At 39.2% G+C, this 26,383-nt stretch overlaps 1 protein-coding gene across 1 annotated transcript in view; it reads right to left on the bottom strand.

The window, feature by feature from the left end:
* The window catches only part of zbtb16b (zinc finger and BTB domain containing 16b), a 72,261-nt gene that overhangs the window by 7,794 nt on the left and 38,084 nt on the right, over positions 1 to 26,383 (bottom strand). Inside the window, 1 exon segment of the mRNA XM_036560586.1 lies at positions 4,383 to 4,553. Within this exon segment, the coding sequence (XP_036416479.1) occupies positions 4,383 to 4,553 (171 nt within the window).

Here is a 26,383-nt window from a genome sequence, read left to right as displayed (position 1 = left end):
CAGCCGGTCGGCCAGACTCGTGCCGCCACAGGCATGCTAATGCGCTAACGCTCAGCCCTGTGAAGATTCAACACACGCTGCTAACGCCAATTACCCACCTTATATGCAGTGCTAATTTCTAACAGGTTAGGGGCTTTGCGATACATTGACCCAAATGGCGTTTTTGTTTGACGCGTACTTAAAGGCTTTATCGCTTGTCAATAGACCTAAATGTATTTCTGGTTGGCATTGTGGCAGAAGACATGAGCAAACACACCAACAATTTCCTTTTGGACACAACAAGAGCACAGGACAGAGTGTAGATTCAGTCCCTGTAAGGAAATGATTCTGAAAAATGTAGGCTCCCATCATACAACAAAAAAAGGAAGCTCGGACAAAGTGGCATGAAAAGGCATGAAAGGCGAAGCTCAGAGGAGCTTCAGAGAGCTTTCTGTGCCATAAACAATCCGGCTCGCTCCTCTCTGTCTGCGCTATCAAACACAGCTGTGAACATTAGACAGCCGCCACTGTCTGCAAATGGCCTGCCAGTGAAACGGAGAGCGAACAGCAATGGCATATTAATGAGAGGGCGCTACACGTGCAGAATGTAGAGCGGAGCGAGGCTCCGGAGCCAGACACGCACAGCAGTGCACACTGATGTGGCCAGATGTGTGCTCTGACCCTCTCAAGCATTCGCCACCTCTCGCACACCACAGCCACCAGCAAGTACAATCACCTCAGATAAACAGCCTTTTTCCTACAAATAACATGTATAATATCATGTGACCATAGACTTCCATTTTTATACTTACATATCGTTGCTAGGATCTTTAACATGATAACTTTATATAAAAAGGAGGAAAGAAACTTTAATGTATGGTACTGTGCAAAAGGCAAAGGTCACCCTTCATTTATACATTTCCAGTCAAAACGGCCAGTAAGTACAAATTATTTGTCTTTCAGCATGATGAAAAAAACAGCAAAGAGAAAATTTCACAGAAGCCTCAACAACTACACACAATATCATTTTTTTCAGCACTTACTGTGTCCACTCTTCGCCTTTATCACAGCTTCAAATCTTTTCGGGAGACTTGCTTTCAGTTTTTTAAAGAAATCTGCAGGGATATTTTTCCACACCTCCAAAGTTCAGTCTTAGAAATTAGTTGTATTTTCTGCTTCTCACAATCCAAATAATCCCAAACACATTCAGTGATGTTGAGGTCTGGATGGTCGGTCCATTGTTCTGAGAACACCAGCAGCATTTTTGTGTAATTTGCAATTTGTAAATTTATTTCTTTCCTTTTCTCAAAGGCTTCTTAACAACTCCACATTCTTTCAGACTCATGGTGTTGAGTTGTCTTCTTACAGTGGAAGGATGGACAGAAACACCTGTGGATGTTTTCAGATCTGCTGTAAGAGCGGAGCTTGCTTTTCTCCTTTCTCTCAAAGTTGAAAGCTTCAAGTGCTGTTTATCTGATCAGTTTTGGTGGTGTATTGGGTCTTGCATGGTTGGTAGACGTCAATTTTCTCTAGATCTTTTTTTAAAAAATCAGAAATATCTCCTGAAAATAATTAACTTCATGGAGTTATGGAATAACTTCCAAAGTCTGGGAGAAGGACCATGCATGAAACTCTTTCTCCACATTCTACACCTTATAAATATCCCACCACCACCCCATCCACGCCCACTCTTCCATGACTGTTCTCTCTTGCTAAGTGAAGGAGCGGGTGTCTGGCTTCCTCAATCACAGCCAAGCCGTACCCCTCCTCTGTTTCAAGCTCAGTTTGGCATGCGGTCCAAACATGCAAAATGGCTGTTTTGACTGGAAATTAAATAAATGAAGGGTGGTCTCTGAACAGGGTCGTATTCCAAGTAATGTTGTACCATTTCTATTGGCCTATTCATCATGAAACGTTCACACAATTTAAAAGGAAGCTGGTTAAAAGGAAGCTGTCAGTGTTAAAAAATAAAAACAGAAAAAAATAAGTTTTGAGGTTTTGATATGACAACGACGATATATTGTAAGTGCTGTTTGTGTGACACATTTCAAGTGTTCACCAAACAGTCTATTTGAAATATATTTTTCAATGTGCATGTAACCAAAACCCTTGAGATTTTGGTCAACAATGTCCTATAAACTGATCTAAAAAACAAAGACAGAAATTTCTTTGTGCTGGAGAATGAGAATAGCTGACATTTACGCAGACAGCATGAAACATCAGAATGTCTTTTCAGTTATAGCACCAAAGCAAGAGAGTACACTGCGTCAGAGTCGGTCTGGAGCGCATACATACATAATGGCTGGGCTTCAATGTTTAAAAAAGCAACCGCTCCTTCTTTCTGTCCCCCTCTCATCCAAAATTTACATGTCGAGTCTAAGACCTCAACTGTCTCTGACAATTCCACTGTTATTCCAGGTCACAAAAGCAGAGGAAGACACTCCACCAAGGAAAATGGAACTCAGTCAGCTGCACAGATTGCCTCTTGCTTTCTTGTTTTTTCTGAGATTTCTAAACACTGACTGCACCATGAAATGTGGACTTATAAACTCAGCGATATGTGAGGATCATTAACCATCCTACACCCTGTGTTTTACAGAGGAGATGTTTTATTATGATTTAAATTTCATGAAAAGTTACTGTTGTGTCTACAGTCCTGCTTTGTGATAAGAAATAAATGTCCCTTATGTGTTTATCATGTTGGATGTAAATAAAATTCTTTATGTAGATAATTATGTAAAAAGTAATTACTAGGGATGTGCACAGATACTCGGGCACTCAGTTAACGGTTTGAAGTGTCAGGTATCAAATACTGAAATCACTGTCCGGGTACTCGTTCTGTTACACAGGAAGACGGACAAAATATACAGACTAACAAGTCTATAAAACGCCACTTGTATATTTTAACAGGACTGTAAAATGTTACGCTTTTGCTCATATTTGTGAGCAAATGTGTATATTACACTGTGCCTTCCCCGGAACATGAATGCCTGAACGTGGGCGTGTTGTTAAGGACGTGATTGATAAGGCAGATGTAGCACAGCTTTATTGATAACTAGGATAAACACTTTAGCTGATTAGACAGAGCAGCTGATTAGCTAAGTCCAGAAACAATGAAAATATATTTCTCTGACAAACTAATACATTGATGAATCCACCACTGAGGAGAAAAGACTTCATGTAAGACAATGATTCTCCACTGGGATCAAGTGCTGTACCTGTTAGCTGCAGTATTAGCTCACCTCTGAAAAGCCAGCTTCCGTTAATCATATCTCTTAACACGATCCCTATCACCTAAAAGAGTAAGCCTCTGGCCGTATGTTCTTTTTTTAAACCTCATCCACAGTTAACCAGATAGCCATTATGAACTCAAATATCAAAAATAGTCGGATTGCACACCCCTAATATGGGGGGGGGGTGGCGGTCAATTTCTCAGGGCAAACAAAGTCACATGATGTTAACAAACTGGGGGGGTAAAGGCTAGCACATGCTTCCTCCAAGGCATGTGAGGCACTACCACATCTTTTCGAACTGCTGCCAAAACGACATCACTGGACAGTTCCACAAGCGTCAGCTAACAGATGCCCACGAAAGCCAATTATGTTCTCTTGAACTCCCAGCATCCCCAGGGATCAAACTCACATAGCTAAGCAACAATAATAACTCTAGACTTCTAAAGCTCAGTTCATGCTTATCTGATTTTAGTATGTTTAAAAGGCAGTTCAATCAGTGTGAACTGTCTGGAGTTTAAGAATGTTGGATGCTGGCAGCTGGAGTGTTAAAAACTGAACATGTACAGTTTTAGACCCCAGCTTTAGAATGTTACCTGCATCACTTCTTCACTTGGCCAATCAACAGGCTTCATGTGGCCCTCTGCAGGTGAGCAGGTGTCATGGAAATCACATTTTTCACCGCTTGAATGGTGTCAACAGCTTAACCATCTGACAAAATGTGGATGGCATAATATGGGAAAAGTTTAGAAATGCCTTTGTGTTTTTCACCTTCAAAACCCACCCAAATACCCACTCCAAACTCTAAAACAGTTTCACCAGTCTTGGTGATAACCAAAGGCTTGATGGGAGGGATTGACTGAAAGGAAGGAAACCAGAATAACTGAAAATCTTATTACTGAGTGACTTTGAAGTTGAAACGGCAATGTGAAACCGTTACTCTTTAGTGGTCGTTTCAATGTGACCACCCACTTTTCTTTAAAACAGCTGTCCACAACATTCTAAAACTCTGCTGTGTTGTCTTGTTGGATAAAAGTGAGCTGGGCCTCAGGGTTAAAGACCCAGCTGGTGGTGAATGTGGAAGCGACCCAAGGACTAATCATCAGTCATGTTTCACATCTTTCTGAAGACCTGCAGGTGGACGGAGGCAAGAGTGTTTAGAGAGGGGCTCACCTGTGTGTGAGCGGAGGTGGCGTTTGAGCGCCGTGTGGCTGGGGAAGGTGCGGTCACACTCGCTGCAGATGTAGCTGCGCACACCTGCATGAACCTCCATGTGCTGCTGCAGGGCCTTCTGAGTCTGAAAACGCTTTCCACACAGCAGACAGAACACAGCCATATCTGAACCTAGAGAGAGAGAGAGAGAGAGAGAGAGAGAGAGAGAGAGAGAGAGAGAGAGAGAGAGAGAGAGGGAGGGAGGGAGAGGGAGGATATTCAGTGCTCAAATTCTACAACATACACAGCATGCAAAATTATGACTTAATTCATTTCAAACAGCTATGTAATTAGAAATAATACAGTGAGTGAAGCAGAATGAATGAAATGAATGACAGCGCACAAGCTCTATACACCTCCACAGTCTCTCTCGCTCCCTCTCTCCTTCTTTAAAACTGAGCAGTCCGGTTTCTCTTGCTTCAGTCAATAATGTATCTTTCAAGTAAAGCTGTCTCTAATTTAAAATCTATGTGAATTCCCAGAGGTGGGCTCATGAACAGTAGGCCAAGATTGACTTCCCACTCAATCAATCAGCGTTTGCCTCACAGCTCGGAGAAGAAGAGGGGAAAAAAAGCCACAATAGCGCCTGAGACACATAAAAATCAGCTTCTGGTCTCTATCACAGACAGCCTGCCAGTAATGGGAGTTTTGTGCAAATGCACTCTGACAAGCCCCCCATCCCCCCGCCCCAAACCCCAACTCTTCTTCTTCTGTATTCCAGTTTAAGGACAGACATTGACTGAGGCTCATCAGATCACACAAAAGACCTAGTAAAAACCTAGAAACAAAAAAGGGGAAGTATTTATTGCTTCTTATTGCTTACACAAATACAGAATTGCACATAAATGTAGACATTGTTTATGTAAGTATGAATTACTTGTTATTTCCCATTTTTGCTTACACAAATTAGGCCTTGGCTGATATATATACACTTCTTTGTTTTCTTTGCCAAAAAAGCCACAGAAAAGACCACAGCCTAAACAATTCTGATCTTTATTTGTAGAGACACATCAATCTATTTGAAGATCTTTTCAAGCTCCTTTATTGCTGGTCTTGCTAACTGCCAATCTGTGTCACATTTCATGACTTTGTTGTTAACAACTGATCCAAGTAGGTAAAGACTGTCCACCACTTTTACATCTTCACCATTGATGGTAAAGTTATCAGCTTTTCTCACTGTCATATCCTTTGCTTTCTTCATGTTGAGCTTTTCACTCTTATAAGGTCCTTACTGGATCCTTCATGAATGGCAGTTCTCTTCCAGCATAAGACTCTGGTCTGTGCTAAATAATCTTAGACATAATTGTAATAGTGCATAATATAAAGAAAATTATATGACAGTTTGCATAGTCTTTACTATCTCCTTTCACTGGAACTGGGATATAAACTGACATTTCCAATCTGCACAGTCTTCTTCGGAAACTTGAAATATTTCCACTGCAATGGTGTTCATTCTTATTGCTTTCTATTTTGGCAATGAAACAATATTTAACGGCTTGTTTTACATTGTAACCAAGAGCTTTCTCTAACGTGAAGGAGGCCAATCACTTTATAGAAACTGTTCTACTGACAGTCATATTCACTTTGACTACAGTAATACAGGCTAGATTTAAAACAAAACAAAATAAGTCCATTCAATCCAAACATTTAGCATGAGGACATCAAACAAAAAAACTTCTCTGGCCAGAGAACTGGAGAAAACACGACAAAGAAAAGCTGTTTCACAGAAACCAACACTCTGCTAAGAAGCTCCACCATCAGCACTACGTAATTTATATTTTTCAAGACTTTTTTAGTTATTTCTTTTGTTTATTTGGGTTTAAGAAATGATGATTTGGAGCTGATAATTTATACTTGACAACTAATAATCATGTCTGTCAGCAAAGCACTGTTTATCTAAAACAACTGGAGTCTGTTTCATTAAATCACATTTGCTGATGTTTTCAGTTGTCCAAATTTTTAACTCAGCATACTGTATCATTCACAAAACGTTCATACTGGTTGAACCCTAATACAGTGTATTACAGCTATGCAGAAATACAATTAGATTATTAAAAAAGCACCCATCTTACTAGGAACGCTACAGAGAAGCGACATGATTCATAGTGCTGTTATATGCGACAGGTCACAAGCAAACATAGCATCAGCTCTTTGCTGGCGCATTAGAAAGTTTTCATTTGACAGAGCAAAGAGGGCAAACCGGTACGCGGCTTAGATGTGTGAGCTGCTCGCATCCGGGGGGGTAAGAAAGGAAGACAGGCGTAAAGCTATATGAGGCAGGAGTGCTTCAGCTCCCTACCCGCTCATGTCTTTAGGAATAATTTACCTCTACTACTCTATCTATTTATACCATCTTTCATGCTCCTCTGAAAGCATGTAGCCTCTCTCTCTTTCTTTCTCTCACTCTCTCTCTCTCTCTCTCCCCTCACCACACTCCCAGCAGAGCTTTAATGGGCCTGAAGTAGCTGACAGAGTTGCTTAAGCTGGGTGAATGGGGCTGTTAATGGAGCTGGCTCCGCTCACAAGGCAAGTGTCAGCCTGGGTAGCAGCAGCAGCTTCATACAGGTTTCTCTCCAGACCCTGCACTTTAACAAAGCCTTGCACAACCCAGCTCTCTCCCACTGAGTCGCAGCAGCACATGTGTATCAACAAGTGCTACTGCTGCTAGACCTGACTATGATCATAATACATGCCAATTTTTGCAACAACTGCAGTTCTCAGAGCTTCATATAATACAATAACTTTCACAGTGCAACTAAGCTTTTCCTTGACTCCTTAAATGTCCAGCGTCCAAAATTTAATAACACTTCTAACTTAAGAATAATTCAGCCTTTTTTCTGAGGTTCACTTTCTGTTTGTGTGTTTTTGAAAACAGTCACAATTAATTTTCCATGAACATTTACTAACCTCTCTTTATCCCTTACAATTAAGCAGGCTGTTTTTGTTTCTGTACCTTTAAGACTGATATATGTTAATTACTTCCATTGTTGTTGGCTGCCCTTCATTGTGCCTCATTCATGAACCAGTTCTGTCTGTAACTTTAGCATGAAAGCTGGACAGTATGGACTGGAGAGTAAAAAGTACATTTTGAAACTTCAACGATGTTTATGTACTTCGTCAAGCTCTTTTATTAAAAAAAGGAAAAACTGTTTTTTCATGATATGAGCCCTTAAAGATGCAATGTACAAATTTATACAGTCATTTGTCACTGAGAATATATACAGACAAGCAGAAACACACATTCTCTGTAAATATATCGCCCGACAATGTAGTTTAGTGCCTGCTACTCTGTTTTTTCCTATAAAATATACAGTATTGAACAGAAAAGAAGTTGCATTGTGTAATATACAATACCAATCAAAAGTTTGATTTTCCCTTATTTTCTTACTGTTTAAAAGACAGTTATGGACTATGTAGTGACCAAAAAAGAAAGATGATATCTGATATTTCAGATTGTTTAAAGTAATTTAACACAGTCTCTACACACCCTCCCTTTGTCTGAATGCTAAGCATTGTTGTTCATACAGAGACCTTAACTTCATTTCTTGCATTCCAAGCATTTAAACAAAAGCCTTTACATTAAAGTGCCTTTAAGATTATGAAAAGCAGTCATTCAATCAGGTGTACCTAGACTTTTGACTGTAGGTGTAAAAAGTATTATGTCTTACTATGTTTAAAAATCTACATACAGTTACGTGCTATACTCAGCCTGGAGGAGCCTCAAAGCCTTCCTGTGTGATGAAAAGAAGAGATAGAGAGAAGGAGCTGCTGATGGGAGGTTGAAGAGGCGTCAGAGGTCAGGGGAAGCAGGAGACAGATGAGATGAGTGTGTGTGTGGGGGGTGGTGATGCCCCTGCTGGGCAGGAACACAATAAGGATTGAAGAGTGACCAAGCTGGAAGACACACTATTGGAGTCCTGCTGTTAGCTTTACTGAAATACCACTGCACACAGTAAAGTGACATTAGAGCACCCAGGAGAGGACACAGCTGAGCCGTGCCAGTGGACAGGTAATGTTAATCTGAGCTGCGTGATTGGACAGGTTACATTAGACCACACAACAGACCCAAAGTCGAAGACTCAAATCATACAGAGACATTTACATTTATCACCTTTCTCTTTTCTGCTTTGATCTGTTCTGTTCTACACAGATAAGTATGTAAAATATGTAAAAATGAACCTATGCATCGATTTTTAAATGTTAAAGTCAACTATAATTAACTGATCTACCTACCCAGTATGCAAAATACCCTCTGTTATTCAGGGGGTCCATGTTGGCTCGATAGTTCCGCATTGGCTGGCTGCTAACTCACATACTAGCCTTAATGGCAACAGAGGTTTGGTTTAACAGTTCTTCTTCTGGAAATGCCCTTTTCTAATATGGTAATGCGCACTTCCACACATTGACTGAGATCTTACACATCTCTTTTGTCTTTGGTTTGAGAAATGAGTAAAAAAAATCATTCTTTCCACCCAACTCTTGGGAAAATGGGAAGGTTTTCAGATTTACAAATATGCTACTCCATATTGTAAAGTTTTCAGAGGTATCCCGGGCATAGTTACAGTTATTACCTGGGTGAACCAGTTTGCTACAGTGCCACCCTGTGGCAGACCAGAGCTGCATCCCTAGTTAGTTAAGACTACAAAAACAGAAGTTCACTAACTGTGGGAGAAGCAGCTAAACAATGACCTTTTCCTGAATTTGCATGTGAGTGTCTATTTTTCCCTAACAACACCATAACACTGTAAGTTTATTTTCAGGGACCCCCCCAGAATTCTGATTCTGAGATATTCAGGTGGTTCTAGAGATTAATTAGGGGATTCTGGACCCCCTTGGACCTATCGAACCTTCGCCTGCAGCGGACTTCCAAAAACTACTAAATAACCCAGGTGTGAAAAGAAACTCAAAATATTTCATTTATCTTCAGGTAAATAAACAAGAAGTTAATTTCAAATGATATTTACTTTGTATGCATGTGAAAGGAAAAAAGATCATTTTTTTGTCATGAAATCAAACATTTGCATGGTGGCAAATTCATTATCATTTTCAACCCACCTAGCTAAAGCTGCAAGTATTGGGGACTTGGAGACCTCTCAGGTGGAAAAGTGTAACTGCATGGAATGTTTGGAAGAACACTTTGTGACAACAGTTGTACTTCGGACCCCTTCCCTGAGCAGATGAATCTGATGACTGCAAGATGCAAGTGTTAAAAGAGTTTTCAAAGATAACTCCGTCAAAACTCAGTGAAGGACGTGTCTTCCAAGGTGAATTACGTACTGTTGTCATCATATCTCCATCAGTGTAATGTTGATTTTGCATTTTACTCCTAAACACTGAGCCGGACCATCTTTTTGAATCCGTATGTGTGATGTTAATACGTAAAGACGAACAACATGATCCAAAAAGCTCACAGAATCTGACCCAACGCCTTTTTAATTATTATTTCAGGCTTTACAGGGTGACTCACAGCAGCGCACAAACACCACATTTTAGCATAATTTTTTCCCTCCTGACTCAGTAATGGTTCTTCTTTCAATTTTAACCAAAAATCAAACATAATCCAAGTCAGTAGTGTAGCATTTCAAACTGTACTGTTATGTGGTGACTCTAAAGAAACTGTCCTACAGTTTCTGATTAGGTTAGATCAATTCAACTAAAATGTATTAGTATAGTCTTTTTTTTATCATTGCAAAGTAACTTTGCAGAAAATCTGGGACCAAGATCCAAGTGAGCAAGCCAGGTGTGACAGCATAAATAGAAACTGCCTAAGAGCAGAGGAAAAAATCTTAAGAGGAATCAAGACTCAAAACTGGACCTCCTCTGGTTGACACTAGATAGCAAAACAATAATACAACAAGAGTTATACGAATAAATAAGAAAATAACTAATGAATATACAATAATGAATAATGAATGAAGAAATTAAGTGGGCCTAAATATTACACAGATCAATTTCAGTTACAGTAATATTTAATGAAGCATGCACTCAGTTAAAAACACAGTAAAAGCTAAATTATTGGTTAGGCTTAACAGAAATATAGCACTTCTCGAAAAATAAAAATGCTGAGATGATAAAGCTCACTGTATTGTTTTGATGTCTACATTCCATTCCTTCAAATCATGGTCTACATCTTCCAATGCAGACCTGTTTTATTACATGTAGGCCTATAAATGCAGTGCTTTGACACGCTTAATCAAATGATTATATTAAATCAAGACAAAGGAAGCGAATGTGTCCAGAGTTTATATGGAAACAAACAGGCTCCTCTGGTTGGAGATCGTTTACAAGAGCGAGAGCGAGCCTGCCTGCTCCTTCGCAGTCCTACAAATCCTCTTTAATCAGATATGAGGAGGGGAGAGAGGGCCGAGTGTAAGAGAGGGAATGATTAGTAAACAGGAGCCTGTGCCACTGCTTCATTGGCATTCGAGTGGGGTTAGCGTGTTGCATTTAAAATGCCGTCTGATGAGGACTACAAAATCAAACCATTTGTTACTGCCATTGAAGTGCCTGTGGGCAACAGGCAATTAAATTGGAATTAGTGTGGGGAATGAGATACAGATGATTCATATGGAGAGAGAGAGCTGTCAGAGAGACTGTCTGGAATTCCATTAACTTAACTGGGATGGATACGTCGAGAGTAAACATGCTTGGCCCCCTTCAGCTGCCGCTTGCTCTACCCAACCACCAGCCATTCTGATGTATCATCTAACCTGTGTCAAATTTATGTGCTCTGTGGTTTCAAGGCAATATACGTCAAGCTGGAATAAGATTAAAACAGAAAGAAGTGTGCCACTTTCACATTAGAAGTGAAATCAGACAGAAATACAGACAAACTGCACCGTCGTTTAAATCACAGTCTTGCTCATTACACATAGACATGTACATAACTGCTCAAAACTATGTTTTCAATAATATTCTACCAGTCTGGTTGCAGACAAGTGTATAGAATGATTCTAATATGCAACCTCACAGGTCAGGTTTCAAGTACTTAGCAGAAGCTTAAGCTGTAAATAAAAGCAAAAAAATGTTATTGGTGTCCAGAATCATGAACAGAGCTGTAGAAGTTTCTATAAGTGGTGAGAAACATTGAGATTTAAGTTATAACAAAATTAGCGTCTATCTCATCATATTTTCAAAGTGGAAATCAAATCTCAAGGCAGCAGACATGGCAAAAAAATAAATGTAAATAGATAATTACAGTATAGTATTCTTCATTTAGTGACTTCTTATTCACAGAACTCTTAAAATATTGAATAAAACTGCCTTTTGATGAATAGTCTGTAATATTTAAATCCACACTGTGTAAAATATGCATAACGCATAATTATTGTATATCAAATAATAAAAACTGTTAAAATGACAATATCATGATATGTTTTCATTATCACAATCATTATATTGCCACTGTGCATCTCTGAAGTGGTAACTTCATAGGAGACCAAAAAAAAAACAAGATGCACAGTAATATCGGACTCATTTTGGTATCAGATATTTGCTTTAAAAAACAATCTGTATCAGACAGATGTTTCAATTTGATATTTCAAACTGATATTTGATGGTGTCTCTATTGTACGTAACACTTTATTTGCATAGTCCACTTTAGATGCTTCATAGATACTGAATTTACTTTCAAGTTACATTCAACTAAAAATCTACTAAACTGACCCTAATTGTCTTTAACTCTAAACCTGGCTCTAATCCTAACCCTAGCCTTAACCTCAACCCAAAACCTAAACCCAACCCTCACCCTGGTCCTAGCCCTAACCCTGGTCCAAATCCTAACCCTAACCCCACTACTGTTTAGAATTAGTTTCAACAGATAGTTTGTTAACAATTTGAACATCTGTAGATAATATACAGAGGACTATGGACCATCCAAGTAAAGTAAGACCATATTGTATTCTGGAAGAGCAAAACGTTTAGACTACTGTGCCTAAATATCTGCATTTCACTCATTTAACTGAATCTGCACACCTACAGAAATAAACGTTATATTTCACCAGACTGGCAATCCAGACGAAACACCCCTGCTCAAATGACATGCTTTGTTGATTTTCTAAGTGAAAAACAGGCTCCTCTACAGAGAACACACTTAAATATGTTACGTTTTTTTCTGCAAATTTCTGCAAAAAATTCTGCAAAAACATGTCATTTGACCAGGGGCGCCTGGATACAACTGTATTCACATGTAAACTTCAGAGATATCGACATCGGCCCGAAACTGACATATTAGCGCATCCCTACAATGAACGTCTTTAACTTTAATGTATTTTAATGTAACAAGTGAAGTGATTTTGGATCTTTTCTATTGGTCGATTCATCATGAAATGTTCACACAATGTAAAGAGCAGCTGCTTTTTTTCGATTGAAAAAGGTTTTATATGACAGCAATAATATGCTTCCCTGAGCTCAGCACAGGTATCATCAGTAGCTCTACACTCTTAATAAAAAGGGTTCTATAACTTATCAATTATATAACATATCAATAGTGAAACTCTTTTCGGTGCTATAATGAACTGTCTTTAAAAGGTTCTTTACAGAACTATTTACAACAGGTTTGTCAACATATAGAAGAAACATTTAATTCAGCAAAGAACCATAACTGCTTTATAACAAATGGAGATGTCACTGTACTTATTTTGCTCCAATGTGTTAGCAAACCTCAGAAACACTAAGTATCTGTGTATGTGTGTACTGTGTATCTTTAAGTATTGCTATATTACTTTTTTCCCGTATCATCCACCCCTACATGTACACGTTTTCTGCTGTCCTCTCGCTGCCTCCTCAGGGTCCAGTCACATCAGGGCAAGTGCTGACCGCTGCACCTTGTTAATATTTCAGCGAGTAAAAAGTCATTCGTGAGCTCTAATGTTGGCGGCTGAAGCCCCTGTGCTGGAATGCATTGTACCTTTGGCTATGATTTATTCGAGAGGCCATCTGGACAGTGGGGGGGGGGGACGGTTGTCCTGAACGTCGGCATGACCTGCCCTATTATTGGCCTGAGCAGCGGGTCCGGCTCTTTCACGCTCCTCAGTCCCTTTATTGTGAAGCATAAAGCTGCTGAGGTGGCTTTTCTAACCAACAAAAGGACTCTCCACTGCGTCTCATCAGACAAGACAATGAAAGCAGTGTGGTGCTGTGTTTTTGTTTTCTCAAAGTCAGTTGCTGGAACGGGGAACAATTGCGGACAATTACAGATAATCGGAAAAATACCAGAAGAGAATGTGAATGAGGGATTAGAAACACATTGCAATGCAGAGGACACAAATTAAAATCAATAATCTGAGCAAAGTAATTTAAAAAAATGCCTTCAGTTCAGACCCATAACACACAAAGACTCATTAAAGAGGTGAAAAAATGTCTCTGAACAGAGAGACAGAGAGAAAGAAGGAAAAAGACAAGAAAGACAGAGACAGAGAGAGAGAGTGAGAAAAATAGAGAAAAGACAGGAGAGAAAAGGAGAAAAAACAGGAGAAAGAAAGAAAGACAGAAAGAAAGAAAGAAACTAGAGAGATAAAAAGACAAAGGAGAAAGGAAAATAGGGAGAGCAGAGAAAGGGAGAAAGAAGGAACAGGAGGAAGAAATGGAGAGAAAGACAAAACAAGAAAGAATGATAGACAAACATAATAAGAGAGAACAAAAGTGAGAGAGAGAGAAAGAAAGAAAAAAAGGGAGAAGAAGAAAGAGAATGGGAGTAAAGTAGAGCAAGAAAGAGAGGATTGGATAAAGTGAATGGAGAGAGAGAGAGAGAGAGAGAGAGAGAGAGAGAGAGACTCTGTAGGATATCAGTATTCCAGCAGAACAAGCTGCCTTTCACAGCTCGTAATGAGCCCCAGGTCACAGGAAACAGGTGCTTGGTAGATTTTCAAAAGCACAAGAGCACCTCAGAGAGCCTCTGCCTTTGTATATTCATCATATTCTGTGTGATTAATCATTTCTCAAAATAAAAACATTCAGAGGCAGAACAGAACAACAAGCTCCTTTACTTAAGAAAGCAGAGCTAAAAAACACCAACACACGCGGGACTCGTCTGCTGATATATCAAGACCTACACTACACTCAGTATGTAGCGTGAACACCGCCTGAACACGCTCACTCATGTAAATGATTAATGGTGAGTGTTCATGTGATTTTGGCTGAAATAGTGCAGGAGCACTTGTTGAGCACTGAGCTCAGTGTCCAGCAGGGGGAGTGCTGTTTGACAGAGTTACGCCACAGACTCTCCCGGCAGACCTCACATGACCCCATCACACAGCATCAGTAACAAACATCTCCCACAAACACAAACCGTGAGTCACTCCGCTATTATTTAAAGTCAGGGTGAGATTATTTCAGTGTCGGTGCAATGTTTCAGACGGGTCTGTCCCAGGCATAGGAAACGCTGCTCATAATGACAGCTTAAGCTCCTATTTATTAATGCCCTTCTTTTCTTTCCAAGCCTTTTAAAAAGACAACAAAGCTTGTGGAAGAACATATCCAGTCTTGTTTAGGTCAGCATTTCAATGTGCTAAAGGAGGTGTAACAAAGCAATTTCATTAAAGGGCCCATATCATGGAAAACTAAATTTCCCTCACTTTCTTGAAATAAACAATGAAAACAATGCTAAAATTTCCTAAATTTCATATCATGCACTCCCCATATCATGCACTCCCCACTCCATATATGGAAACTAAGCTGCATAAACAGCCCATTTTGAAATAATTGTTTTTGTGATGTCATGAAAAAACAACACATTTACAGACATCTGCCTATTCAGCCTACAGCAGTTAAACCCTGCCCATTCACGCCAAAGTTTCTTGAATGTTCCTTATAACATTGAATGTTAAATGAATGAATGAAGCAAAATACAGTTCAGCCAATGAGAACAGAGACTATTTACATATATCAGACTTAAAGGCGCAGTAACAAAAATACTATGTTTAATTCTAAGGACTGAAGAGAAGCTAGAAAATAGTCATGTAAAAAATAATGATGACTGCTTATGGTATGCAAACATGCTCAAATGTCATATGTGGACCTCAGATAATAAACCTAAAATACAAGAAAAACACAGCATATGGGCCCTTTAAAAACCTAAATTATTCCTCAACACTTCAGTCTTATTAGTTGGCTTAATTTAAATACCCCAAAGATCTTCGTCCTGATCGATGTGGATGCCGGTTAAAGCCAGGTTTTACTAAAGTGTGAGAAATCCTTAAAGGAGGCTAAAGTTCAGTCCTAATTGACATGTACTGCCTCCTCCATTTTTTCCCAGGCCAAGCAGAAAAGCCAGCTGAGGCGAGACTTCTCACTGGCCCTTCACTGTACAAAAGGCAGGGGATTTGCTTTTCACACTGGTCAGATGACCCCTCGACCCCTGGAGAGCAGCGACTCAAAAGTGCCGAATTGGCGGGGGAAGCCACAGGCCTAATCCTGTTCCCACACGTTTGGTAAACCAGGCACACATTTTCCAAGAGGCACAGAACAGTTCATTAAAACGTTACAGCTGTAGGTGAGACTGAAAAGACAAAGGCGAACCACAAACGTCTACTGCAATGGAACTCCTCTAGAATTTAAAGGGAGAATTCCACAGATTTTTCAAAATAATTCAACAGCTGGGATATAAAGTCATTCAGAGTGGTTTGATGTGAAATGGTTCATTGTGGAGAAACATATTGATTTACAGTGCTGGAGATAGGAACCAGGGGTCACAATGTCGACAACACAAACATAGCCATTTTTCTTACTATTCAAAACAATGAGTGAACCTACAAGAGCCTCCTAAGTTTTTATATGTAATGCTGATGATGGAAAAATAGTGATAAATCCAAAGAAATTCTTTTGATACTATTTTGCCTTCCACTGCTGTGCATGTATCCCTCCACCAAGAATGGATTTTAAAAAGTACTGTTTAGGGCTGTTTTTTCAAAACTATTAGAGAACAACATCTCAGGCATAAGGCAGCGTTTCCATAACCATTTTGAGTAGCAATTTTTGGAGAGGGAGCTTTTAGAGGCATTAAATTATTCAGATGCCTGGTTCCTATCACCACCAATTTGAACAATTCTGACTCTAAGTTTCTCTAGAACAGCACATTTTATATCAAACTTTCTGTTGTGATTTTGTTTAAATCTTAATGACTGAATTCTGCAGACATTTTGAAACACTGGAGGAATTCCCCTTTAAAATGTCTTTACAGTATTATGGCTATATTAAGATTAAAAACCATCTCAGTGCATTTCAGGGCAGGGCCAAGTCATTTGCTTTGTTAGAGCATGTTCTTTACATGTAGAATAAATGCAACAACAGCATCGAGACATTGCGTTATTAACAAAGAAGTCGTATGACTTGAGACTGAGCTTAGTAATCACATTATTGTACTATGTATAAAATGTCCTCAATTAGAAAAAGTAAACTAAACTTATAAAATAATTACTATATTGTATATTACCATATTTAAAGCTTCACAGTGTAAAACTTGGGGTCTTCTGAGGCTGTGAGTGAATTATCTACTGATGTCATTATATCTTCATTACTATAATGTTTATTTTACATTTGTAACCCAAAAACTCCTGCGAAATCCGACCCGACAATTCTGAATATTGATAGATTATTTTACAGTTTTACAGGGCGACTCACAGCAGCACACACAGCGTTTTTATTTTAGTGTTGTTTTTTCTCCTGACTCAGTAATGCTACTTCTTTTAGTTCAAAACAAAACACAAAAACATCTTACATAGTGCAGCTTTAAAATGTACAAACTACATTAAAAATAAATATAAATGTTCTTTTGAATGTTTTCTTATGAGAATTCCTGGCAACTATCGATCGTGTCAGAATATGACTTATTTTACACGAGTGTGCATCTGTGCTTTACTACTTGTTTTTCAAAAAAAGAGAGAAAGCACCATCCCATCAAGCAAATGGCTTTGGAACACAGCATGGTAGAAAATAAACTACGAGAACTTGAATCAACTGGTGCTTCAGACATGCCAGATCAAGGAAGCGCCAGCGAGAAGTGTCGACTCGCTGAGGCGAAAAAAAATCAAGCAAATCTGATGCAACCATCCTTCTCAGTGATTCACGCAGAGAGCAGGACGTCTCCACTCGGCCAGATTTGGCTGCAAGGGCTGCGGCGAGGCGGCCTGTGGAAACATGAAGGTTAGGTAAATAAGCTCAGCGCTCAGGCCACAAAACCGTGTTTGTGAATGTCTGAATGTCACTGTCCACACAGCCGAGACGTAGCTGCAGGCTCCTCACCTGCTTCAGGCTGTTTTGGCCGGGGCACATCAGGCCATCTCTGAAAAACCAAAACCGCTCCACCGCTGCAGGCTCATTCCACAACACTGGCAACAACATTACGTTCTGTACTTCTCCTCTTTTAGCCTATTACACTGAATTACAGCATTTTTTTAAAACATTTCTGCGTACTTAAATGCTTTAGTTGTAAACATAGCTATTCAAAGCGGTTTGGTGTGAAATGCTCTGTCCTAGAGAAACTTCAGTCAGAATTGTTTACAGTGGTGGTGATGGGAACCAGACGTCTCAAGCATATAATGCGTCCAAAAGCCCCCTCACAGATTATTACATGTAAAAGTTATAAACACGCTGTCTGATGTCTGACACACTGCGTTATGATAGTTTTGAGATCAGGACTTTGCCTAAAATATATATATTTTTTAATCCATTCATGGTAGAGAGGTACATACTGGGTGTTGTAAGGCAAAACAGACCCCAAAGAAAACATATCTCTTGAGATTTACAACTGTTTTTTCATGAACATTATATACAATTTCAGAAGGCACAAAAAGTTTCACTGGGAGTTTTGGACAGTGACTAAAATGGTTGTATTTTTAAAATGTTGTGTCTATTTTTTTGTTAGTCCAATTAATTTTGGACTAAAATCTTTTTACTTTTACTTACATTGAAAATTCAGAATGTTTACTCCTACTCCTGTAAAATCACCATTTTGGGAATATTTGTTCCAGCAGTGTCAACATGCTAGGTTGCCATAAAAGCACTTCATTTAGTTTTGTTGGCCTAATTCTCTTTTTTGTAAACTGCTCTAGGTACATCATTTTCATTAATATTGAAAGAAGAATTATTTTATATTTTACCAGCATGAACACTGGATACAAACTCAAAAGACACACAGAGGTTCACTGGAGGTTTAAATGGCTATATTTGTGTTGCAGACATCTTGACCCTGGTTCCTATCAGCACTACTGTAAAGAAATCAAAGTTAATCTAAAATTTCACATCAAATCACCCTAACTGACTTTGTTTACATCTCAATGATCAGATTATGTAGAAATTTTTGTAAAAATCAGTTTTTTTGTAAAAATTCCAGTTCAAATGTTATGGAAAGCGAGAGATAACAGCCTATTCTTTGACTTCTTCCCAAAAGGAGGAAGGAAATGCAAAAAGAAATTTGACTTCTCAGCTTTCAAAACTCTATTTCTAGAAAATGTACAGACTGTATGCTGCAAAAATTGCTATCTGGGCAAGTGAAAGTGCCTTAAATGTAGACGATTTCTCAAATATTTCTCACTGTGAGGATATTATAAGATTATTAAAAATACACTATATGGCAAAAGTTTGTGGACACCTGCTCATCCAATGTTTCTTCCAAAATCGAGAGTATTAAAAAGTAATTTGTCCTCCTCTGCTGCAGTAACTGTCTCTACTCTTCGGGGAGGGTTTTACACTAAATGTTGGAACATTGCTGTAAGGATTTGATTGCATGCAGCGGTAGGACTAGTGAGATCAGGTATTGATGTTGGATGATTACTTCTGGACCACAAACACCACTCCAACTCCTCCCAAGGGTTGGTTGGTGGTCCATCATTCTAGAGAATGCATTTCCACTGCTCCATAGCTCAATGCTGGGGGGCTTCATACCCCTCTAGTCTACGCTTGGCACTGGACACAGTGACCTTATACTCATGTGCGGCTGCTCCAGAGCATCCCGTTCTATTGTCAATGCTTTTCTATGGAGATTTTACAAGCCATGTGTGCATTTGATCTCCTGTGTCTGCAGTAAGTGCACCTTAATGCAGCTGAATTTACTAATACAATGGGGTGTCCAAAAACCTTTGGATATTCAGCGTATTTCTATTTTTTACTTATTTTACATGATTTTATCAGCACTTTACTTGCTTCAAGAAATAATGCAAAATGAAGGAAGTAAAACATTTGCCAGCGTAGTAATTTCTCAATTTTGCGTTAATTACAACACAAAGGCATATTACACATTACAGATTAGAATGACTAAGATTAGATTAGACTAAGAGGAAGAGACATACGGTCTACATTTAAGATCATTTCTCTTGCCAAAATATAAATTTTGCAGTGTGATCACATCCCTGTTTTTGGTTTAGGTGATCTAGTTAATCTCTGCCTTCACCGTCAAGTCAGTCCTGTCTTTATCCCAGTGTAAATAAAATTATTCCCACACTGCAAATCAGAGCCTTATTTACACTGTAAAATACACAAAGAACATCAATATTTATTCAATAAAGATCTTCTTAAAGGCCTTTTCAAACAGCACAGGAATCTAATTACATGCTGTATCGTCAGAGGGATGGGTTGTGGGTGTTCTGGTGTTCAGCCTTGTGAAAAGTAGGGGGATGCGAGAGAATTTGGTATAGAAAATCCACACTGAGGGATAGTTTCCCTTTGACCTATTCAGCAGACATGGTGAGATAACAATTGCGCTTTAGACCTCCTGCTTGCAGCAAAGAGGCTGAAAAGGATTTAAGTCCCTTTACACACAGCAAACGGTACAATAGGAGCAGGTCACTGTGTGTTGGGGAGCATGCTGGGTAATCTGCGGTAGCAGGGGCCAATCATTCACTCAGGTGAGAACGTGGGGGGTTTAGCTTTGCTGAGGGCTACTCTATACAACCTTGTCAGCTACAGTAAGACCACTGAAGAGCAGAGCATCGCTGCACTGACAATGAGAAAATCTTTTGGATAGCTGTAAAAAAGGAGTGAATATCTTGAAATGCTGTAATTCAAAGACAACAGATGTTTTTGTCAAAGCTGAAAGTAGCATTATGTAGCATTAGTCAGGAGAAAAAAAAACAAATATGATGCTTGTTGGCTGCTGTGAGTCACCCTGTAAAGCTTGAAGTAATATTTTAAAAATCAGAGGCATCAGGTCAGATATCGGGTTAGATTTTGGACTACATCACACACAAACGTTCAAAAAGAAGGTCCAGCTCGATGTGTTTAGGCCTCAAATGCAAAATCAACACTATACTGATGAAGGTATGATGACAGTAGTAGATAATTCACTTGCATCCTTGGAAGACACGTCCTTCACCAAGCAGCTAGTATAAAAAGCTACACTGATTAACAAAGGAAAATCACTTTAACATAAGAACATACTGCAGCAGTGGAGCTATTATTGCTTCTGGTCTGAGATTCACTTAAATAAAGTGCAGCAGAGTAAAGGAACTCTCCAGCATTTTTCAGCCTAATCTCTGATGGTCTGCCTAATCTGTACTGTATGGCCAATTACCTTTGACAATAACTGTGATGCATTTTCCCATGGTTTGTAAAAGAACAGGCAATAAGACACCGACAACAATTTCCCAGGACTAAAAGAACAGAAAACCCATCGACTCCAAACACATTTCTTATACAAGCCAATGGGCACGTACTTTACTATAAGTGTGTTTAAAGTCTCTTTTCTTTTCTAAGTACAGAGAAATGACTGTCTGTGTTAATCAGCCATATGCTACAGATATAGCAAAAGGAGATTAGACCGAAAAAGGCTGGAGTCTTCCTTTAATATAGCCAACAGTGATCCATTAAAATAAGATAGGCTTGGATTCACTCCAGTATTGTGGACTAGGGCATCCCTATTATTATTATTAGTAGTAGTAGTAGTAGTAGTAGCAGTAGTATTATGACTACTACTACTAATATTATTACTACTACTACTACTAATAATAATAATGATAATAAAATAATAACAATAATAAGAAGACAAAGAACAACAACAACAATAACAGATGGCACCAGTCTATCTGTATTGTAATGATATCAGCAGAACATATTGCAATGGGCTATGGTAGGGGAAAAAAGGAATCAGTGTAATCCAGTACTAACAAATCTATCCTGAAACAGCACATACTCACACTGTTTGATGTAATATTGCTTGCTGTGTACTTCTAACTATAGCGTAGTAGAGTGATTAAGTGGTTAGAGCATGATAGCCTACTGTTAGATGCTGATCTTACACAAACCACTTCAATTAAAAATAGCTACATTTTTAGAGTTTTGTTTGACCCTTTTTTTGGAAATAACAAGATTTTTGTTTAGTTCATCTCACAAACTACATTTTTGAACAAGAAAAACATGAATAGAAATAGATCATACATCAGTTGTGTTTTATTGTTACAACTCAATAATATGTGCTCACTGATCTGAAAGAGCTCACACGTTTACTCTAAAAATCACAGGGCATCCAACAAACAAAGGAAGCCTTGTGCATCTTTTACACAGTGATACAAACACAGTAGCACATTGAAAGCTGATTCTAGATGCTGACGTGTTTCACTCCGGTCAACGTGAATTTGTTCATGCTGTAACTCCTCTGGCGGCAAATTTAAATGATTTAAAGGGACCATCATTGAATATATACAACGCATTTCTTAAACTTTACAACAAGAGAAAGAAACCAGAATTGAGGGACAAAAAAGCAACACTACGAGGTAGAAGAAGGAGAGCAGCACTGAGTAAAGAGGAAAGCCTTCAGCAGTTTTAAGTGCAGTCATACACAGACACTCTCTTTGTAGACAATCAGCTCATGCACGTGGTCACCATCTCTAATCATTACACACAGATACTCATGGCACTGTAGTTGTACTCTACTGAGCTCTAATATGTGCCTGAGCAAGCTGTCCCAGTGAAGCAGCGCCGCTTCACCAAAAAACTGCAGATCTGCACGTCATGCACCCCACAGCATCCGCAGAGACTAGCTGTGTTGACATGGGCAGACGTTGGCAGATGTCCGCTGTACCTCATATGACCCCGCACCTCTCTCTGGGCAGCTGAGCGAGGGAGGCCGCCAGGCTAATCTACTGGAGTGAGGAACGGCCCGCTTAATAATTAACACAACAAGAGATACGTTGCTTGTGTTTAACCACTGTTTATTCGGTGGCCCAGTTCAATGAAGTCAAAGCGAGCTGCCAGCCTGTGAGTCCACCTTAAAGGGCCTATATCCGACAGTTTTCTTGTCTTTTTTTAGTTCTTTTTTCATACAATTACATGTCTGTAGTTTTTAGTTTACTTTTTATTTAATGGTATTATCATGCATGTTTTTTGTCTTTTTAATATTAAAGTTTTGTTTGGAAACAACGGGGTAAATTGTTGACACAGCCAACGTAAAACTGGCCGTGGTATCTAGGTAGATTGACAACTGTTCTTACTAATATCTTTATATTTTATTGTAACAGCAAAAGTATTCAGTGTTTTAAATAACATAGCCTTACTATATACTGTAATGATGCTAAATCATAGCTAAATAAATAGATACAACAAAGTGAGCTCTCCTATTGGTTAGACCTTCAGGAGCAGGATTGAAGACCTTGTAAGTCAGATTAACCACCATTATAATTAGGAAGTAAAAGTGGAATTAACCAATCACATTTTGTTTTCCAGTGGCTGGGCCTAATTTTATGAGAAAAAGTCACTGTACGCCTTTCAAAAGTCTTAGGTATGGCAGTGAGTTCAAATACATGCTGCAGTCTGAACAGGTTTAAGTTAGTTGTTAGAAATGGAAAATAGTGGTGGTAGCTCTTTGTAAAACTGCAGCATTGAAGATAAAGTATATGTTAATTTGTCTATTACAAGCTCTAAGTAAAATATGGAATGTCTTTTAAAGGTTTCAGACATTTATGATTAACCTGGAATTGCCAAACAATGTTCATGTGTATTGCTATTAGCTTAGCACTTAAATACTTCAGGTGCTAGCAGGAATTAGCATTATTGTAAAAGTGTTTTTTTTTCTTGTTTTTTGATCAAGTTTTGACATTTATGGCTCGAACTGAAGACCTAGCTCTAATAGTCACGGCTCTCCACTGGATATTTGTAAATGTTGGTTTTTGTGACATCACAAAGAGAATTCATTCTAAACAGGCTGTTTTTGCAGCTTAGTGTCCATATATGGACTGTAGGAACTGTGAAACTTTATCAATATTTGCATAATACCTCAAACTGTTATTTCCAAAAAAAAAAGAAAATTTGTTTTTTCATAATATGGGCTCTTTACCATCAACTCCTAATTCTGAAACATCTCTGAATTCACCATAAGTTGGAGATATACAACAAATAAAGAAGCTCCAGAGGGAACTGTGGTCATAGGCTAAGAGCCTATACACAAAGCCTGCCCCTACAGAGGATTCTCCTTCAGGGCTACAATCACACAGTGGTCAGTAATTTGCATGCAGATTTGAAGGGTGGGGGATTGCCTTAAATCTTTCTTCTCTGTGGGAGATGTGATGTAGCAGGACTTTGTGATGAAGCTGGGGAAAAAAGGGAGAGCGACTGCAGCAATGTCCTGGCCTGCTTTTTGATAGAGTGCCCGCCAGTGGAGCGGTCCTGAGACGTTAGCGAGGGGTTTTATTTTTGGGACAGCCCTTAAGTAGGTCAGCGCAGAGTCTGTGACAGTGCTGTGGCAGTGAGTGTAAACAACGGCGCATGATGTTGTTTTTCTCGGCCTGCCCTGGCACCAAAAGCCACCGGCTGGCCTGACCCTCCCCCCATTTCACTTTGCAGTCTCAAGAGCTCCAAAAGCTACAGCTGGACATTGACCTCTGACCTTTTCCTATGCACGGATGTTCCAAGACAATCTTCTCCATTACTTTTGGACACGGGCCACTGTTGTATAACTGTGTAACTCTGTGGAGCTCTACAGGATTTCTGAGTTGAAAATGGGGGAAAATATGCACTTGGATCTCAGTGTGATACAAAAACGTCACAAATGCTGCAACAAGTCGCAGCAGAAAAATCCAACTGAGGGAAAAAAAAGACAACAGCCAAAATGGCTCCCATCCGCGGGAACGTGTTTGTGGCTACGACCCAAAGCTAAGCAGGCTTTCCAGAGGAAAAAAAAAAAACAAAAAAAGAAAGAGTGAGTTGTGCCTGCTGTATCTTCACTGGATGTGCTGCCAAGTTGAAATGGAGAGCTGGATGTTTACAAGTTTAGGAGAGGAGGTAGAAACTTCTGGGCATCGTTAACACCAGCCCTATGTCCACATGCATTAACTATTGATACAGTGTGTGCCACACGGAGTTACAGTTACATGCCAAAGTTTTAGAAAGGGTTATCGTCTTTCTCCCCGCGGAGCACGGGCGACAGATATCGCACCCTGATCTCACTGTACAGGAATGGGCAAAAGGAAAAAAATAAAAGTGCAATGCGTGAGTCCAGGTCCAAAGTGTGCCTATTACAAAATTAAATTCCTTCTAATGAGTTAATAAGTTGGCTGCCATGAAGATGATTAGCTCTTCAAATTCGTGCTCATAAAAAAAGGAAGGCAGCTTGCCTTAATTAGGACTCAACCTTTATATAGCTTCAACATGTGGATCATTAGCCCCATTGAACACTTTTATACCCAGAGAGCATATTAATTAGCGCAGTCTGGAATACCTGTGACGGCACTCATTCTACTGTCTGCACTCTCTCCTGTGGGACAGACAAATGGCAAGAGAGTGAGTGAGAGATGGAGCATATAACACACACAGATAAAGCTAGAGGTCAGTCTTTTAGAGTTCAAAGGCTACTGTTACAGTCACCTCTGAGTATTTGAGAGGGGTGGTAAAAGTTCTGGTGCACTCCCCCACAGAGAGGGCAAAGTTAATAGCATGTTTACACCGATGGTACAGGACATGACGGTCTGTTTATTCACTTAAGAACCAATAATGAATCACTGACACAGTGACTGAGTCTCAGTGTAGATAAATAAAAACCACAAATAACAGTCCATGTACATACTGTGCTTTCTAACAGCTTAATTTTAAACTTTACGGGAAGAGCTTGGCGAAAAATCAAATTTACACAACTTTACCCTTTTACCTTTTCAGTGCAGTAAATCATTTAAAAGGTAAATGGGTAAAATTGAGAAAAGGCAGCGTTATCCATAAATTATTCTACTCCAGTAACTCTACTGACTGTCTGCAGTAACAACACTCTATATCACTTCAACATAAATGGGTGGGCTAAACTGCTTCATGTTGAATGTAAATCAGCCAAGACATGCTTGGTGTCCAAAGTTTGCTTCTTTAGTTTTGCACTAGAGCTATGGGGCTAATGTAGCTAACAAATAATGGAAACTAATGTACACCACTTAGCAATGCGCGAACTGCCTAATGATCACACCTCAAACTGCGTCAAGCTGTTAAGCAATATCAAACAAATTTATGTGGCTTCTGGCACTCTATGACATCTCGTTGGACAAAAATACTGAAAAATTTGAGCTTGTGGCAAGATTCTTTCATTACATATGCTAGCTACATTAACCTTACAGCACCAGTAAAAAACCAACACAGCAAATTTCAGACACAAAACATTGTGGCTGTTGGGTGAAGAAAGTTGTGAACTATTGCTTTGAAGGCACATATTCTACAGTTTTCTTTTTTTACAGTCGAGTTTTAATGTTTGTATGGTTTGTCTGGAATTATATTGCCTGTGCATTTGAGACTGATGCGTGTACATTTTCTACTCCAATAACTCTACAAATTGCCCGCAGTAACAAAACTCTTTATCACTTCGACATAAATAGGTTGGCTAAACTGCTTAATGCTGAATGCAAATATGTATGTAAAAACAGTTAATTCTGAATTCATTGCGGTTGAGATGTTATTACCAAGATGTATTCAGAATATGTTTGTTTGAGAAAAGGCAACGTTTTCCATAAATGATCCTACTCCAGTAACTCTACAGACTGTCTGCAGTAACAACACTCCTTACC

Source organism: Colossoma macropomum, unplaced genomic scaffold (genome assembly GCF_904425465.1).
Source record: "Colossoma macropomum unplaced genomic scaffold, Colossoma_macropomum, whole genome shotgun sequence".
NCBI classification, from domain to species: Eukaryota; Metazoa; Chordata; class Actinopteri; order Characiformes; family Serrasalmidae; genus Colossoma; species Colossoma macropomum.
The sequence above is the reverse complement of the archived record's forward strand: the minus strand, read 5'-3'. Positions and strand labels throughout refer to the sequence as shown.